This window comes from Opisthocomus hoazin, chromosome 4, assembly GCF_030867145.1.
Source record: "Opisthocomus hoazin isolate bOpiHoa1 chromosome 4, bOpiHoa1.hap1, whole genome shotgun sequence".
Taxonomy (NCBI): domain Eukaryota; kingdom Metazoa; phylum Chordata; class Aves; order Opisthocomiformes; family Opisthocomidae; genus Opisthocomus; species Opisthocomus hoazin.
Genome location: NC_134417.1, coordinates 67,717,369 through 67,734,100, shown reverse-complemented (window position 1 = coordinate 67,734,100; position 16,732 = coordinate 67,717,369). Strand labels below are relative to the sequence as shown.

The following is a 16,732-nucleotide window of genomic DNA, read 5'->3' as shown; positions in this document are numbered from 1 at the left end:
ACCTTGTTGGTATTTCCAGTTAACTTCAAACAAATAATGAACTATTTTACTAATTGCTGCACTCCTTGAACTGGCAATCTGTTATGTTCCTTCTGACATATAGGACTTCTAACATGCTGACTCACCAAATTTTTATCTTATGCAGACTTTGTCATCCTGGGTTTAGAAAACTTATAAAAGAAACAGTTAAATGTTTTTTAGAAATTCTTCTAGAATTCTTTGCTCGAGGAAAGAGAATTCTCCAATAGGAATACCTTCTACTCAGTTAATTATACTGTCTGTAGGTACATGGAAATAGTCTACAAATGAAGCATACTCTTGTTTCTGAAGACCTGGATTAAAGGTCATAATCTAACTTGGCATTTCTGTAAAGATAGATTCTTTCTGTATTTTCCATCATTTTTTGTTTCAGAAGAATCTCGATGTACGTATAATTTTCCTTTGTGTTCTATCTGCACTTTACTTGAATGATGTCCAAAATTGTTCTTCTGGAAGGCATGGATAATAGGTAACAGGACTATATTTTTTGCCTCCCTACAAGGGCCAACATCTGGAAAAATTATATTTTTACAGTGCTTCCATTTAATACCTCTGTGAGCTCAGATTGTTAGTACTATTCTCTCTTTGTCACATAGGTGAGCCCCATGTTACCATGATGGTTCCTCATGCTGCAAAAACTTTTAGAATTCACCTCCTGCCTGGTCCAGTAGACTTTTCCAAGGACCTTTAGGCTGAATCATTATTGAATATAACCACATACTGCTTTTTGGCTGCATAAAGAAAGATACTCCAACACAAACCCCAAATCAAATAACTTTTTGACTCTTTTCCTCCACAATTCCAAACAGTCACAAATTATTCTGTCACAAATCTGTAATCAGATTTTCCTGGAGCTCCACTCACATTTGAGAAATATGTTTATTTTCATGACCTTTCCTAACTTATTTTTTTTAAGCTTTTCTCATATTTCTCTCTCCTTGTTTCTTTTGGTGTTTTTATATTTAGTTGTCTTTCACCTTAGCAACTTGATTTTGGAAATATTATTGCAAATGCTTAATTCATAATTGTAAATAGTCTCAATGACTTCAGCCAAACTGTTAAAGTTGACTGTGTTCAGGCTCGTAGGATTTTCTGGATTAATGGTACCTTCAGAAGTATTTCTTTTCAAAAGGACTACAGGGTAGTATTCTTTGCTTAAGGAAAATAACTTTAACTTACATTAGTATTTCTAGCCCTGCAAGAAAAAACATCAACAGCTTGGAATATACTTATTACAGAAAGAAAAATTGAAATTTTAAGGGATAATTTTGTAACTGTTGGACAATCAGAGAAAATCACAGGAATTAAAAAATGCATTTGAAAAATACTGCAAAACTTGTCACATGAATTGCTACCAAATTATCCACCCAGTAGCAAACCTATATTTAGGTTTGAGCACTCATCAAATAATTTTAATAAGCTAAGATCACAAGGACAACGCTATTAAATTTTTTTGCAACAAAGAGAGCTGAAAGATGAGAACTATTCTGATCCCTCTCACCTGTGTCTTACTGCCAGCCCCACCCAAAATCATTCCCAAACAATCACTGTCTTTTTAACCATAGCGTACCTTCAGTTTTTCAGCGGTGAAAGAGTTGCACAGGGTATAGTTGGACCAAGTTCTGTTGCTCTCAGGATGGCGGAACCAGTTCCCAGTTTCATCACAGTACTTTGAAGCCCTCTCTGATGATAAATTACAATAATAATTATTTTAGCGTATGCATATTACGCATTTAAAAATAAATAAAGAAGAATTTATATGTTTGGAAATAAAATGCCTGTGTAACAAAATCCAAAGGATTTTCAACTTGTGCAATTAACATACATTTGTCCATTTTGTTTTTTTTTTTTTTTTTCTGAGAGGTTTATCTGATGGTATACTTGATGTTTATCTGTTTCCTTTTGTCTTGAACAAATCCAGTAGAGTATATATACCCAGCCTTCATTCAGATGAAATTATTTATGTGAGAATAATTCATTCAAAGAGGCGTTGAAAGCTGTTTATGGAAGGGAAAGTAATGCTAGGCTCTGATGCCAAACCTGACAGAAGCATGCACAGACAGGCAAAGACAGTGGTATCTCGTCCCAGCCTGCAATATTGATGCTGGAAAATGGATCTGCCCACTGGCTAGCATGCAAATCTAACTTTTTGTTTTCAAACCTACACTCGCTAGGACATGTTGGTATTCATACACAGATCTAGCGGACTGAATCTTGCAGCAGGGTTTCAGGTATCAAGGGAAACAATAATTAATTAAAAATACCGTATAGAGAAAGGGCAGCAAGCAATGTGTAAACCAGAGCCTGGGTGCTGGCGATGGTGACAGACCCGGTGACAGACCCAGTGCCAGCCCTGTGCTTATGCAGAGGGGTGAAGAGTCCTCCCCAGCCTCTGTGCCGGCTAAACACTGCCAGGGGTGAGCAGGAGCACTGCTCGTTTTCCTCTGAGGTTGCAGAGCATGCAGGCACTGCGAGAAGCAGCCTCCCAAACATTTTGGCACAGGTCCCAAGTGTCCAGTTTAATTTAAAATGGCTGCAGAGTTCTCTGTTTAATCTGATGTGTGCTTGGCCTCTCCTGTGCTGGTTCCCGTGCCGCAGGTGGCTCTGGCATCTTTCCTGCAAGCCCTGCCACACGTATCGCTCTGCAGGCTCATGCTCCTCCGTGCGTGTCCTTTTATGGTGGCGGGGGCACAGCTGGGGCTTCAGCACCGTACAGCTCTGAGGGATGCCTGGAGACGCAGATGTGTGCTGTGCCTGTGTCCTCCCGGCCACTCTCACATTCCTGCGTGGGGAACCCTGGATGCTGAGGCGCAGACAGTCACTCCCAATCACCTGTCAAGTTTTGGACTAATTCCTTTGGCCTTCTCTCAAACATTAGCCATATGGGAGTCACTGGAAAGTTTGCTCAAAGGCACGATAAGATCAGAAGCTTAAATTATTTGATGTTTTCTTAGATAGTGACACAGCTGTTTGTTTATGAAAAACACAGTTTTTCATTCTGACTTTTCAAATAGTCTAAAAAGACTATCTTGTCTTCCCTTTGCTATTCTATCTTTGTAATTTTATTGGCTTTATACCTAGATTATCAGCATTTCCAGTCAAGATACTTTTACAGAGCCAACTACCACTTGAACATGCACATTTTCATTTTTTGTGTTCAACTTTTGCATTTATTCTTCTTAATCAGCTCTGATTATTAACAAGTTTATTAATTTGGAATATTCATATTCCCTCTATATACCCTTAGGAAAGCAATCAATCATACTGGCAAGGTATACTGAGTTATCTTCCTCCGACTAGAAATACACTTTACATAGTTGTCCCATTGCAAAAAAGAAAAGAAAAGACAATCCTCCAGACCCCAGCATACTTTTGAAAATATTGTGAGTTTCAAATCACTATTTTGGAGGACTTGTTGAAAATCAATACATGCATTAACACCACCAAGAAGAAGCAGTACGTGTTATCGCAGCCTTCCATCGCTGCAGCTTGGAGATAATCTCAGCCTGCCTGTGTAGCAATGTTCTCGTTGTACTCATTGCCAGATATTATCTAAAGCTGGAAAAAGTTTTCAGTCATAGATAAAAGATTAATGGTTGCGCTACCACGGAACACCGTGTACAAACATCGTACTTACTGTCCCATGCACTCTGCAAAGTACACAGCTTTTCTTAGTATGCTATAGAGTATAACAGTAATATCATCTATCATCCCTGTACTTTAGTGCCTAGGTAGGCACTCTGATGAAGTTTAATGTGGCCTCTGTAAGTTGAGACAAACCTGTTGCCTCATACTTTTCCTTGAAGCCAGACAAATGCCACTGATCCTAGACTGGAAGCGGCGCGGCCATGGCCCACAGATTTCTTGCTGTGATGTCAGAATACAGGACTGGAGGAGAAGCTTCCCTACTGTCCATCCCAGTGACTAAAACAGGTCAAACATCTCTTCTAAATCTATGATTGTGTACAGAAAAAAAGCTGTGAGTCTGTAACCCAGCCACTGTTCTACTGCAAGTTATTCCAGGGTGACCCAGTAGTAGGTGTGGAATTATGAAACTGGGCACATGTTGGTTTTTATGCTACCCAGAAGAATCTAGTAAGCTCTGAAGAAATACACAAATGTGTAAGTATGGGTAAGGCAATGTTAAAAAGGCAAAATGGAAGTGTGGCCTTTAAGATTACTCAAATATTAATTAAACACTGATTTTTTAGGCTCTGTCTGTACCCTCTCAGCTTGGACAGGGCACCACTTGGGCACTGCATTACTCAAAGTGAAGGAACAGTGACATTGTGTAGGATTTATCTCACTTGACTTAGCAACCTCAGAGTTATGCAATTCACGGGCAGTTGTGCAGGCTGGATATAGTTAGCTTAGAATGACAGACACTCCAAGAGCTGTCTGGGAAAACTGGATGAGAGAAATCTTGTCCACGAGGGCAGTTTCATGGGAGCAGTGAAGTGTCTAAAAAGATTAACCAGTAGTAATATTTTTGCATATGAATGAGACGATGTGAAAGAAACAACTCTGCAGACACCAAGGTCAGTGAAGAAGGAGGGGGAGGAGGTGCTCGAGACACCGGAGCAGAGACTCTTCCCTTGCAGCTCGTGATGAGGACCATGGTGAGGCAGATTGTCCCCCTGCAGCCCGTGGAAGTCCACGGTGGAGCCGATATCCACCTGCAGCCCATGGAAGGGAGCCCACACCAGAGCAGGTGGATGCCTGAAGGAGGCTGTGACTCCATGGGGAGCCCACACTGGAGTAGGCTCCTGCCAGGACCTGTGGACCCATGGAGAGAGGAGCCCACACCAGAGCAGGTTTGCTGGCAGGGCTTGTGACCCCATGGGGGACCCACGCTGGAGCAGCCTGTTCCTGAAGGACTGCACCCTGTGGAAGGGACCCACACTGGGCAGTTCATGAAGAGCTGCAGCCCGTGGGAAGGACTCACACTGGAGAAGTTTGTGGAGAACTGTCTCTTGTGAGAGAGACCTCATGGTGGAGCAGGGGCAGAGTGTGAGGAGTCTTCCCCCTGAGGAGGAAGGAGCAGCAGAGACAATGTGTGATGAACTGACCACAACCCCCATTCCCCATCCCCCTGTGCTGCTCAGGGGGAGGAGGCAGAGAAAATCGGGAGTGAAGTTGAGCCCGGGAAGCAGGGAGGGGTGGGGGGAAGGTGTTTTAAGATCTAGTTTTATTTCTCATTATCCTACTCTGCTTTGATTGGTGATAAATTAAACTTTCCTTTTCTCCCCAAGTTCAGTCTGTTTTGTCTGTGACAGTAATTAGTGAGTGATCGCTCCCTTCCTTAGCTTGACCCGAGAGCCTTTCATTATATTTTTTCTTCCCTGTCCAGCTGAGGAGGGGGAATGATAGAGCATATTTGGTGGGCACCTGGCATTTATCCAGGCCAAACCAAAACACTTAGTTTTGCAGATGAGGGAATTGTTGATGTAGCACATGTAGTTTACTTACATCCTCAGTAAAACATTATAGAAGAAAATTCTTCAAGACCAAAAAAAATCTTCTGCTAAAATACAACAGAGATCCTAGAAAACTTCAATTCCAGTGTTATCACTATCATCAGAATGCTTCCGGCGCAGAACTGGAATCTGTATAACAGAGTCATATTGTGCATTGTGGGGATAAGAACTGATTTTTAAAATACGGCTGTCAAGCTTGCTCAGAAGCAGGACACAAATACATAGAAGGGTAGAGGGAAAAGAAGCAGCAAGTTCAGGTTTGTTTTATTTATCACTGTCTAGGCATCACTTCAAGACAGGAAAATAGGAGCAGCAGAAACACAGAGGTGGCTCTTTTAGGCGGAGCCAGGAAATCTGCATTTGTGGCAGCAAGTGAAGGGCTCTCCCAGCCCAGCCCTCCCCGTGCAGCTCAGGGATGCTCTGGAAGGTCCCTGGGGCTCCTGCCCACCGAGGGTGCTGCTCCTTGCCCAGCGTATCCCAGGTACGTCGCCCTGCCAAGGCACAGTGTCCAGTGGGCTGGGTACACAGCAGGCGAGACGCCGGCCGGGAAGGCACTTGAATTAGGGGATGCCTGAGGAAGGTGTCCAGCGGCCGAGCGGGTGGAAGGAGATGCAGCTGCTGCTGCCACCCAGAAGGTCTCTCCCTCTCTGGTTTGTGGGAGGCCATGATTTCTCATCTGCAATGCCTGCCTGCTCTTGTCAGCTTGGCAGCCTCCTCAGCTGAATGCTTTGTACATTTTGTTGAGGAACTACTGGAGAGAGTCCAGCGGAGGGCTACAAAGATTATTAGGGGACTGGACCATCTCTCCTACAAGGAAAGGCCGAGGGAGCTGGGCTTGTTTACCCTGAAGAAGAGAAGGCTGCGAGGGGACCTAATATATACTTATAAATATCTGAAGGGTGGGTGTCAGGAGGATGGGGCCAGACTCTTTTCAGTGGTGCCCAGTGACAAGACAAGGGGTAATGGGCACAAACTGAAGCATAGGAAGTTCCATCTGAACGTGAGTCTTCACTCTGAGGGTGACGGAGCATTAGAACAGGTTGTCCAGAGAGGTTGTGGAGTCTCCTTCTCTGGAGATATTCAAAATGCACCTGGATGAGGTCCTGTGCAATCTGCTCTAGGTGACCCTGCTTCGGCAGGGGGGTTGGACTAGATGATCCACAGAGGCCCCTTGCAACCTCTACCATTCTGTGATTCTGTGACTTTGCTAGCTGTAAGAAGGGTGCACCTGTGTCCGTCAGATCCCGTCCCTTGTGGTCACAGGCATCACAGCTGGTAAATCCAAACGGGTGTGCAAGAGCTATTCAATCTGTTCCCCCTGCTCCTGCATGGAGCATATATCCTTATTTCTCTAAAGGTGTTTTCTAAAAAAGACAAAGCAGTTCAGAGACCGCAGCATGGCACAAGAGAGCTGCATGCAGAGAACAGAAATACCGCAGTGCCTCGGCCCCCTCCGCTGCCGTGATCCACGCTCCCGAGCAAAGAGACCTCGCACCCCCAAGCAGTGTCAGAGCAGGAAGGCAAGGCTGTGCTCAGTCATCCTCTGTGGTAACTGCTGATGGATACATATGGATCGGTTTCCAAACTGCACGTCAAGAAACTTTGCTCTTGGAGCCACACAAAGAGTTATGAGTAACTGGTCTACAAAATGGAACCAAAGACAGAAACCAAACACAGTGGAGAACTGAGAGCAGTTTTGCTAAACGCAGCCCTGGATCACAAAGCTGGGTCAGGCTTGCTTCCTGCTGGGGTGGCTACTGCTCTTAGCCACTGCTCTTTGCCAAAAAGGAAATGGAGCAAAAAATGAAATGAGAAGGTACGGCTGCCACAGTACGACTTGTACATTCAGCTCTTTTGCTGTATGTCATTGCGCCAAATTAAACCTGACCAAAGGCACCGTGCAGGGAGAGTTAGGTGGGTAATATAACACTCCCCTGCCACAAACTTAACAGCCTATGGATGGCACAGGGCGATGCTCTGCTCCTGCTGCTGCTGCAGTAAATCTGTCTTGCCAGAAGGCCACCACATCCACGATCTATTTCCCATTTTTTTGTTAGTAAGAATGTTATGAGCATGAATTACATATTACATCCCTATCAAATTCAATTCCCAGCAATTTCAGTGTGACCTGGAACCATTTCAAAGTGACTGCACCAAAGATTAACCTGGATAAAATATGAATATAAAATATGATTCAAGAGAAACTGTGCATCTTGCCTGAACAGGGACTATAAAACACAGTCCTGCTCAGAGCTTCACAGTCAGGAGTGAATGAGACAATGAATTTCCTGCTGTCACTGGAGTTAAAACAGTAGGTCTCGGTATGTATTCCAGACAAACCGATTTGTTTTTATGCATTATCACATTGCATGTGATGGTTATTGTGAGAAAGAGATTGCTGCAAGAGGCAACAGTTGTTTACCGAAAAGGACAACATTGTCACAGCTTGTAGAGAGGGGTTTCTGTTTGTCTGTTAGCTTTAAGATACTCATTTTCCTTCACAAGATAGAGCTTCCTCAAGTGGGAAAAGACGTGTGGGAAACCCTACCTAACTGAACAGACTAGATTATCACAGTGGTCTTTCTTTCTTTCAGAACCCAGATTTCTATCTAGTACGAACTGATGTAAGTTCAGCGAAACACGTGGGACTACATCGGGTAGATAATTGTGACGTTGCCAGACACATAATGAACAGAGCACTGAGCATGTTGGTGCTCTTTTTGTCATTTTGCTTCTGGGCCATTTTCTGCAGAATATGATTTCAGCTTATTTACTTTTTAACATACTCTAGCAATTTCTTCTTGGCATCAATGCTGAATGTTGTTGGGGGTTCAGATATAGAGAGCTGGTATACAGCACCCACAGATGCAGATAGGAGGAGGATCCGATCCTATGCTGCCAGATAATGTTACACTTTTCCAGTTTTGAATAACATAAGCATCAAAGCACAAAAAAGAAGCTTCATGCCATAATTTTATTCCAGGACTCAAAGCTATAGATAGCCTCAAACAAATGTAACTTAGCCATCAGTGAGCTGATACACCGTGGTTCTGCAGATCTCAGTACAGTACAAAGCAGCACAGGGTGAAATACCTGTTTCAAAACTTCATGGGGTTACTTGCATGCCTGAAATACATACTGAGGTGGTTTGATATCATGGAGACTTAATGGGAATAAAATCTGACAGGCACTGCAGTTTTCATCTTGTAAAGTCATTGCTCTTTAGGATGAATCTTCTGTTTCTCAGCAGAACATCTAGCTGTATTTTGTTTCACAGGCATAAGTTACCAAAGGAAATAATGACTTGTGACACAAACCCTGACAATCTTCTCAGGACAGCTGAAATCGTGCTTTTGGCCACCTGTAAGTGGCAGCCACTTCCATTAGCAGCTGAAAGACTTCTAGTCACTCCCACGATTTCCTCTCTCCCTCCTACTTTATTAAGTCCCTGTGTGACAATCAGCCACCTGTAAACCAAAGGCTGGCTACCTGCTGCTTTGATGCTGCAGCTATAATATGTGCTGCGCTACTCAACAGCTACTCTAGGAGAGCGTCTTTGGTTCAACCAGGAGAAGCTGAGCTGCTTCCAAACCAGGGAAACAGTGTTGGCTGACCAGGATGCAAGCTAAGACACTGACAAAGGTGCCGATAAGGAGAAGAGAGACATGTCAGGGGAAAATACTGTGTCCAGAAAACCATGGGTATTGTTCCTAAACAGGACAGCAGAGAGTACAGTAGGAAATTAATTACTCGAGGAGGCTTTTCACCCTGTGGCTGTGTACAGAGCACAGGAATATTAAAAAATTCCCAGATCTGCAAGCTTTAAAGTGTGGCAGAAAGAGTAACCACAGCACGCACACACTGTGGGATAAACTCTACGCGTGTATGTTAAGCAGTGATTTGCAATCAGACATATGAGCAACAGACCTTGGTGTTAATAAGCATTAATAAGTAGAGTGTGGCGCTTCTCTATGGATGGCTTCAAGAGTTACTTTGAAGAGTGCTGTTGTAATGGAGCAATTAGTTCAGAACAAGTCATCAGAGACAAGTGGAAGTGGGCAAGTGGAAAAGCCGGGAATAGGCGGCTTGGGAGCGAGCAGGAAAGTGGCTCTGTAATCCCTCCCATGCATTGAGGGTTGAGGACCTCGAGTCGTGTGGAGACTTCTGTGATCACAGGGCTGTCCAATACCACCTTTTCCAGGTATTAACTCACCAACACATGGAGTATACACAACTGTTAGCACCACAATTTTTTTCTACTAAACCCACGGAAGCAGGGAATGTAGAAGTCTTGTAGTAAATTGTCCTATTCATCAAATGGGCTGTTGCCACATGGGGAGGATATCATGAACAAAATGGCGGCTGAAGCGGCAGGTACAGACCCCATTCAGGAAGCACCTCTAACATGCATGTAGGAGAACACTTGCGCAACCTCAGGATCCAGAGCATCAAGCTCTCTCCTAAATGTGGGCACTTCTGTCTGGAAACTGAACCAAGTTTGATCAATTCTTTTAAAATGTTCTTCTGGCATCTTCTGTGCAAACAGCTTAGTGGCTGAAGCAGTTGTCCATGGAGAGGGAGACCTAGGCCAATGGCATCTCTCCTGTTGAGGGTCCCAGCTCCTCAGCCTGTTCCCCCCCCGGTGCTCCAACAGTTAGCTATGAGCATGGCCCTGCTACAAGACTCCTCCTTGAAAACTATGACACTGTACAGAAAAGATGTCAAGACTAAGTATGACAGAAAACAAAACAAGGTCACAAAAGACAAGACACTGTGATTTGGTTCCCGCTGCATCTCAGAGATGTAAACTGCTGCAAAGATTTGTGGGGTAGGTCTCAGGGTATTCCCACAAGAGGTGGACAATCACACTGCCATGCTAGCTCATGTTCCAGGCACACAGATCCTTCCATCCTGGAAAGGGGGAGGTTTATCCATCAAAGCTGCGATGCAGGTTTGAATCCCCTCAAACTGGGGATGACACTGGAAGTTTCCCACTTGCTGGGTGAATTCTCTAGTCATGGGTAGCTTGATTTATAAAGAACAGAAATACTGATCAATCTGTCTGCTACTGCAAATGGGATTCAGCAAAATGCATACTGGATCCAATCCAACCTGGAAACTCCTCTATTTCTAAATAAGCAACAAGCTCAACAAAATCAACTGTTTTAGCTGATGGTACTGGGTAATTAATACACAGCTATGCAAAAGTCTGTTTCCTTACTTTCCAGCTGAGTACATACATTTTAGTTTAAACTTGTTGAAAATTTTTAGATTTATATACCCTCCCTCCCCCAAATCTTTCATTTCATCGTTTTTACCTGCAGTTTGTACACTGTGTCTGTGCTGGATTTAGCACACTGTGGCATCAAGCACTGCCTATGAGCAACGTGTCCTGGGCACGGACCATACAACTGTGTCTTTCTTCAAACAATACTCTTTGTGGACTTTAGAACACTTATATTTCCTCATAACTATTTAGCAATATTTCTGTCCTTGATTTTTCCTTTCATTTGTCCTTTTAAATGTTCTTGAATTACTTCCCTTAGTCTGCATGGCTGCTAGCATTTGCATGAAGAAATGAAAGAACAACTGAAACTTGGAGAATGAAAGAACACTATTTCTGCTGCTCTTCTTCCATAAAATAATATTTTCCAATAAAAACTGAACAAAGAACATGCTCATATACATTTAATGTATATTAGCATTTTCTCTTCATTATAAAAACTTAGAATGAGGAGATAAAAATGGTTTGATATTATAACTAAGTAGTAAGTATTTTGGTAAACTAGGTTCCATAAATCCTTGCATTATATTTACAAAAATGTAAATACGTATCAAATATTTTTTAAATTAATATATAGAAATTAGGCAACCCAAAATCTTGATCTATTTTAATTTCAGCCAAACTCTGAGATTTCACAATGCTGCAAAAATGCCATTGGGAACATGCTTCCACTCAATGGCATGAATGTTTCGACGACTTCCTTTGAAAGATAAGATGATAAAAAAAAATACTGTACCAGTTGGATCAAAGTCTGGAAAATAATCTGGGCAATTCTGAGCAGTCATTCTTCCAGCAGGTGTGTCATCCCAGCACAACCAGCCGTCCCAGGTTCGGTTGCAGAACAGACCTGGACATTTAAGAGGAATGCAGTAGTTAATTCACCCACTGTCACTCCTGAACCTGCTCTGTTCTAGCCTCACAAGGAATACTGCTGTCTGCAGACAATCATGTTTTCTTTTTGCCATAAACCCCCTTGCTATTGCTAAACTTTGAGTGGCATTCAGGTGCTGCAACGTACTTGGTTTTGCTAACGTGATGTTAGTGGTGTTCATTTTATTGGAAAGTAATGTTTTAAAGTCTGTGGAACTGAACTTTGAATGCAGAATTCCTACAAATTCTTCTTTTTGATCCTCCTTACATCTTAATCGTAAGTGTGTACAGTAATGATACCCAAAGACCTTATAGACACCCACTTTTCATTTCACCTTCTGCTGTTCAGCAAGTCTGAAAACCAAGTCTGTGCAATGCAAAGGTAGGAAGGGCTTTCAGGGGCGTCACTGCTAAGGACATCGCTTGCAGAGACTGGTGCCTGTAAGGCCGCTGCATTGCTCAATGCTAGAGATCAGTCAGAAAACTAGAGATCCAGCAAAGTGAGGTGGAAGACCAATCTGTAACGGGCGAACTCTGCCTGCTGATGTTGCCTGGGTAGGCATACTATGACCCTGTCCTCATCACATCCCTTCTGGGAAGGTAGCACTGTTGAGGTTGTGTCCCCTAACAAGGCTGCTCCCAGCCCCAGAGACGATGGCCATACTACAGAGGCAGAACACAGCCCACTCTTGATTCCCTTTACAGAGATGTTACATACTGTGGTCCACAGAAACTGCACTGTAAGACTGCTTGCTGTAACATGGTGTCCTGACTCATTGTGGATTTATTCCAGTAACACATCAAAACACCCCTATACTTCTCACTTATTTTCCATTTAAAATCAGTCTGTGTTGGGGAAAAGGTATTTATCATCACGACCATCAGGTTAAAGGGAAATACAGTGAGAAGATATATCTTGTCTCTTTTGCTCTGGTCTCAAGGGAGTTTCAGAACTGCTGCTGTGACCATGTGCGTTGTTTTTGAAAGGATCACATAGAAGGCATTTAATAACTACTGAAAGTTAATAAAATATGAGTAGCTTATTGCTTCTGGTGCTTTTGAAATTATGCACAGATAAGCCTTCTTACTGAAGCAAGAAAACTGTAAAAATACATCTAAATTGTTCAAATTTGCACCACTAACTCTTTTTAAGTCAAAATAGTTGCGGATTAAAAATTGAAAGCATAAAACTTTCCAAATCATTTTTTTCCAGATTAGCTGTGTAGCAAAAAAACCATGTTTTTATGAGCTCTTTTTCTTCATTAGCTAAGATTTTACTCACATCTGTTTTTCCATTGTCAAGTTAAATGTGCTAATGCCACTTGTTCACTTCATTAACCAACCATCATATCAGCAGTTTGTTATCTTTCCTTGAGGTATTCTCATGTTCTCTAGCTTTGAGATGTATCTGAAAGACTTTTCGAATAATTTTGTAACATCAAAGAAAAAGAATATAAAATGTTTGCAACTTGGGCTTGTATCTGAAAGACACTGCAGAATGGGGTTGCTAGAAATCCCTAGCATTAAATCCTTTGCCTTGCTTGATAAAGAAAAAACATCTCTGATGTCGATCTATATGTTGTGGAATGTGTCTTTCAAGGTAAGTAGCAGTATATATATGCACACTTACATCCATAAATATGTACACACACACACACATATAATATGTTTTTTAAGTGCTCAGGAAATAAAACAGTGATAAAATGAGTTGAACACCATAGTGTTGTATCACTGGCTAAAAATATCACATCTGGGGATGGACAGGGAGCGCCGGAGTGCTGCACTGTCCTGGAGGGATGGTCAGATGTTCCCATGTGCCTGAGCTCCTCATTTTGTTATCTCTTTGGGATTTAAGGTAATCAATGCTACCTTAAAACGGGCAAGATAAGTGTGTGTACATGGTCCGTTACTTCGGCTCTGCTGACACGTGGCCGCTCGTAATGCTGCCAAAGCTTACCCATATCACACCATCTCTCTGGCTCCCACGTGTGAGATACTACGCAGTTCTCTGCAGTTCGTTGCCATCACCTTTGAGCCCCAGGATTATGAAGGATTTAAACTAACTGTGCAATTCTACAAATAGGCTACATAAGGGACTGCAGAGATACCAGGGAAAAATTAGACATATCTCAGCTGGCTCTGTAAAGTTGTACCAGACACTAGGCTTCCCTGGGAACTTCAGCGTTAGACTCCACTAGTGTTTGTGCTGAAAATGCATACCCAGTATACCCCTTCCACTCATGTGCTGGGCTTTTCCTCTCAGAGGACACCCCTACGGTTGTCCTTTGCATTAAGGGAATTTCCCAGCTCATCCCAACCTCCCTTTCAAATCTGCAGCCAAGAGATTTCTACCCTTGTCCACTTCAAACCCTTTATAAAGTGTAAATGTTGGAGGGCTGGTGAGAATCTTGTAATTCAGTTGAAAACACAACTTCAGTAGTGTTGGCATCATTCCTTAATCACCCATTATCTTTATTCTGGGTTATAAATGAATTAAGTGCACTTTGCTATGAACAAAACAGTTCCAAGTGGCATCACTTAAATCTAGCTGCCAGTCGAAGGAATACAGGAACTTCTGTGCTGTGTCCGATGGCTGTGGGTTTGCCATGGCTGTCCTCCTGGGACAACGCTGCCCTTGAGAACACTACCAGGGATTCATATGTCATGAGACATACAGATTTCCAGCTTAGGCTGGGAAAACACTTCAGCCCTTTGCAACTAATCACACAAGCAAGGTGCAAAAGAAAGGTGAATCCAGTGGAACCATCAATGGATGCAAAAATTATATATTTATAGAGCTGGAGACTAAAAGAGTAATCTGAGCAGACAGTAACCTATTTCCCCCTCAAGCCCAGCAACTAAAGGCTTTTTATGTCTGAAACATGATGCTTTCTGTCCCATAACCTTGTCTAAATACTTGTGGGTTTTCCCCATTATTGGCCTGAAAGAAAACCTGTTTGAAGCAATGGGATTCTCTATACTCATTCCAAAATATTTCTGCATCAAGACCTGAGTATCTTAACTCATAACTATTCTATAAGTCTTACAGACCAGAGCAAAAACTTTGTGGTAAAGAGATGCAGAAATGTCTTTGTTCTTGTATTACAAAAATTCCCACATTACCTCCACCTATCTGGTTGGGTTTTTTTAATCGTGATTTTTTAATATATTTTCTCTTTCAACTGTGTTCTCAGTGTCTCTGTCCTTTATTTGCATAAATCCCTGCAATGCCTTCAGTATTTTTTCTCTAGCCTCCTCATAACTTCCTCTGTGTTTTCTGTGAGAAAAAATGACAAGAATGCTCAGTCCCAACCAGAAATACTGCTTCATTCATACCGTGCCATTGTAGCAGCACTATTATTTGTCATTTCCCTTTGTGTTAATCTTAATATATGCCTTGTATTCGGTAAAGATGTGTGTTCCGTGCTTTACAGAACTCTTTTTGCTAGTGTTACTGCTGAATATACAATCCCTGAAACATCCCTGCTGGTACAGAGCATGACAACTGTCAGTCAATACACAAACGACAGAAAAACGAAACAGTGAGTGAAGCAATTTGAGCGACATTCACATTTAAGAGATCACTGTTCACAATCAGGTCTTTGTGTGAGCTTGTTGAAAGGTTCTGGAGAATGCCATTCCCTAAAGCAAGAAGCAGAGATATTCAAGCAGCAAAGCACTGAGCCAGAAAAGTAGATGACAGGGGTACCGTCTGCATGGGGAGGAAGGAAGAGCTGTTCATTCCCTGGGCTTGTACCAGGCTTTTTTCTTTCCTTGCACTTAAGAGATGCTAAGTAAGGTGAATTTGACTACTGCTTATGGGAAGGAGAATGCACCCTCAGGAAGACTCTGGGTTAGTACACAGAAGAAAATGTTTCTTTATAGCTATACAAGCAAGTGTGGAAATATACAAACATATTTTTTAAAATCTTTTTTACCTTTTTTCTTATATGGAGGAGCTCTGTTCATCCTCTCATAGCATTTGAACTGCGAATCTATTATCTTCTGTCGTATGACTGAATTTTCAGTTACTACAGGCTCTAACGTAGGATCAGTATAATTTACAGTAGAAGAAAGACTTGGAACCATTCTCTGTACAGAAAGGAAAAACTGTTAGTACAAGTGAATAAACCAGGAGGATAACATAAAAAAAGTGAGGATCAGAAATCTCTGTTATGCATCCTTCAAAGGCCTTGTATTTGCACATATGTTTAGCGTTATGATGGGCCTTAGGCTGCTTGCAAAGCAAATGCTGAATTTTTACTAGTTTACCTTACCATAAACACAGGATTTTAACCAAGCCCTTTTTCTTGGCAAAAGGGAGGACCATTAAATACTTGATAAAGTCTTCAAAATCCTTTCATTTAGCTTAGTGATCCGCAAAAAAATTTTGTATCTTCCCAAAGTTACACCCCTGTGTGTCCACTCGCTTGTGCCGATTTCTCTCCAGACTGCTCAGACAAAACACCTCAGTGTCGCAGCCTCAAAACTGATTCTTTCATGTTCCATGCCACCTGCTTTGAGCTCCTTCATCTGTTCAGGTCACAGAAACACCGGGCAGAGAATTTAAACCTCAACTACACGGCCTTAGCTGCTAGTTAAGTACCTAAGCAAAGTAACCCTAAATTTGAGAGTCTGAATAACAAAGTCCTCTTTGATCAAGTGGCATCTTCTGACTTTGCCCCCTCTGAGCTGCCTGAAGGGTAAAGGGAAGTATTGCTGCCTCTGGAAGGCAAAAATCTCAGGTAGAGAGGTCAACTATTTTTTTTTTTTCATCCATCCATCCATCCATCCATCCATCCATCCATCCATCCATCCATCCATCCATCCATCCATCCATCTGCTGCACAGCCCATGTCTGTGAACCAGGGTGGAAATGAGAGTGGGGAGCTTTAGTTAATTCTGTTCTGCCTTAATCCTGTATCGGGACACTTCTCTGTATGAAGGTAATAGGAAAGGATTAGTTCCTCTGCTTCCCCAGCAAAAGCAATAATGCTGTGGTTCTTTCTTTCTATGACCCTCACATTTTTCCCTACACTAAACCATACTAAAGCTGTCACCA

At 42.4% G+C, this 16,732-nt stretch overlaps 1 protein-coding gene across 2 annotated transcripts in view; it reads right to left on the bottom strand.

Annotated features, from left to right (window-relative positions):
* CALCR (calcitonin receptor) overlaps positions 1-16,732 on the bottom strand; it is a 195,248-nt gene that overhangs the window by 56,715 nt on the left and 121,801 nt on the right. For both annotated transcript variants that reach the window (XM_075419331.1, XM_075419329.1), the window contains exons 3-5: positions 15,609-15,762; positions 11,537-11,647; positions 1,610-1,722 (exon numbers count right to left, since the gene is read on the bottom strand). In XM_075419331.1, the coding sequence (XP_075275446.1) occupies positions 1,610-1,722; positions 11,537-11,647; positions 15,609-15,762 (378 nt within the window). The remainder of the gene's footprint in view (positions 1-1,609; positions 1,723-11,536; positions 11,648-15,608; positions 15,763-16,732) is intronic.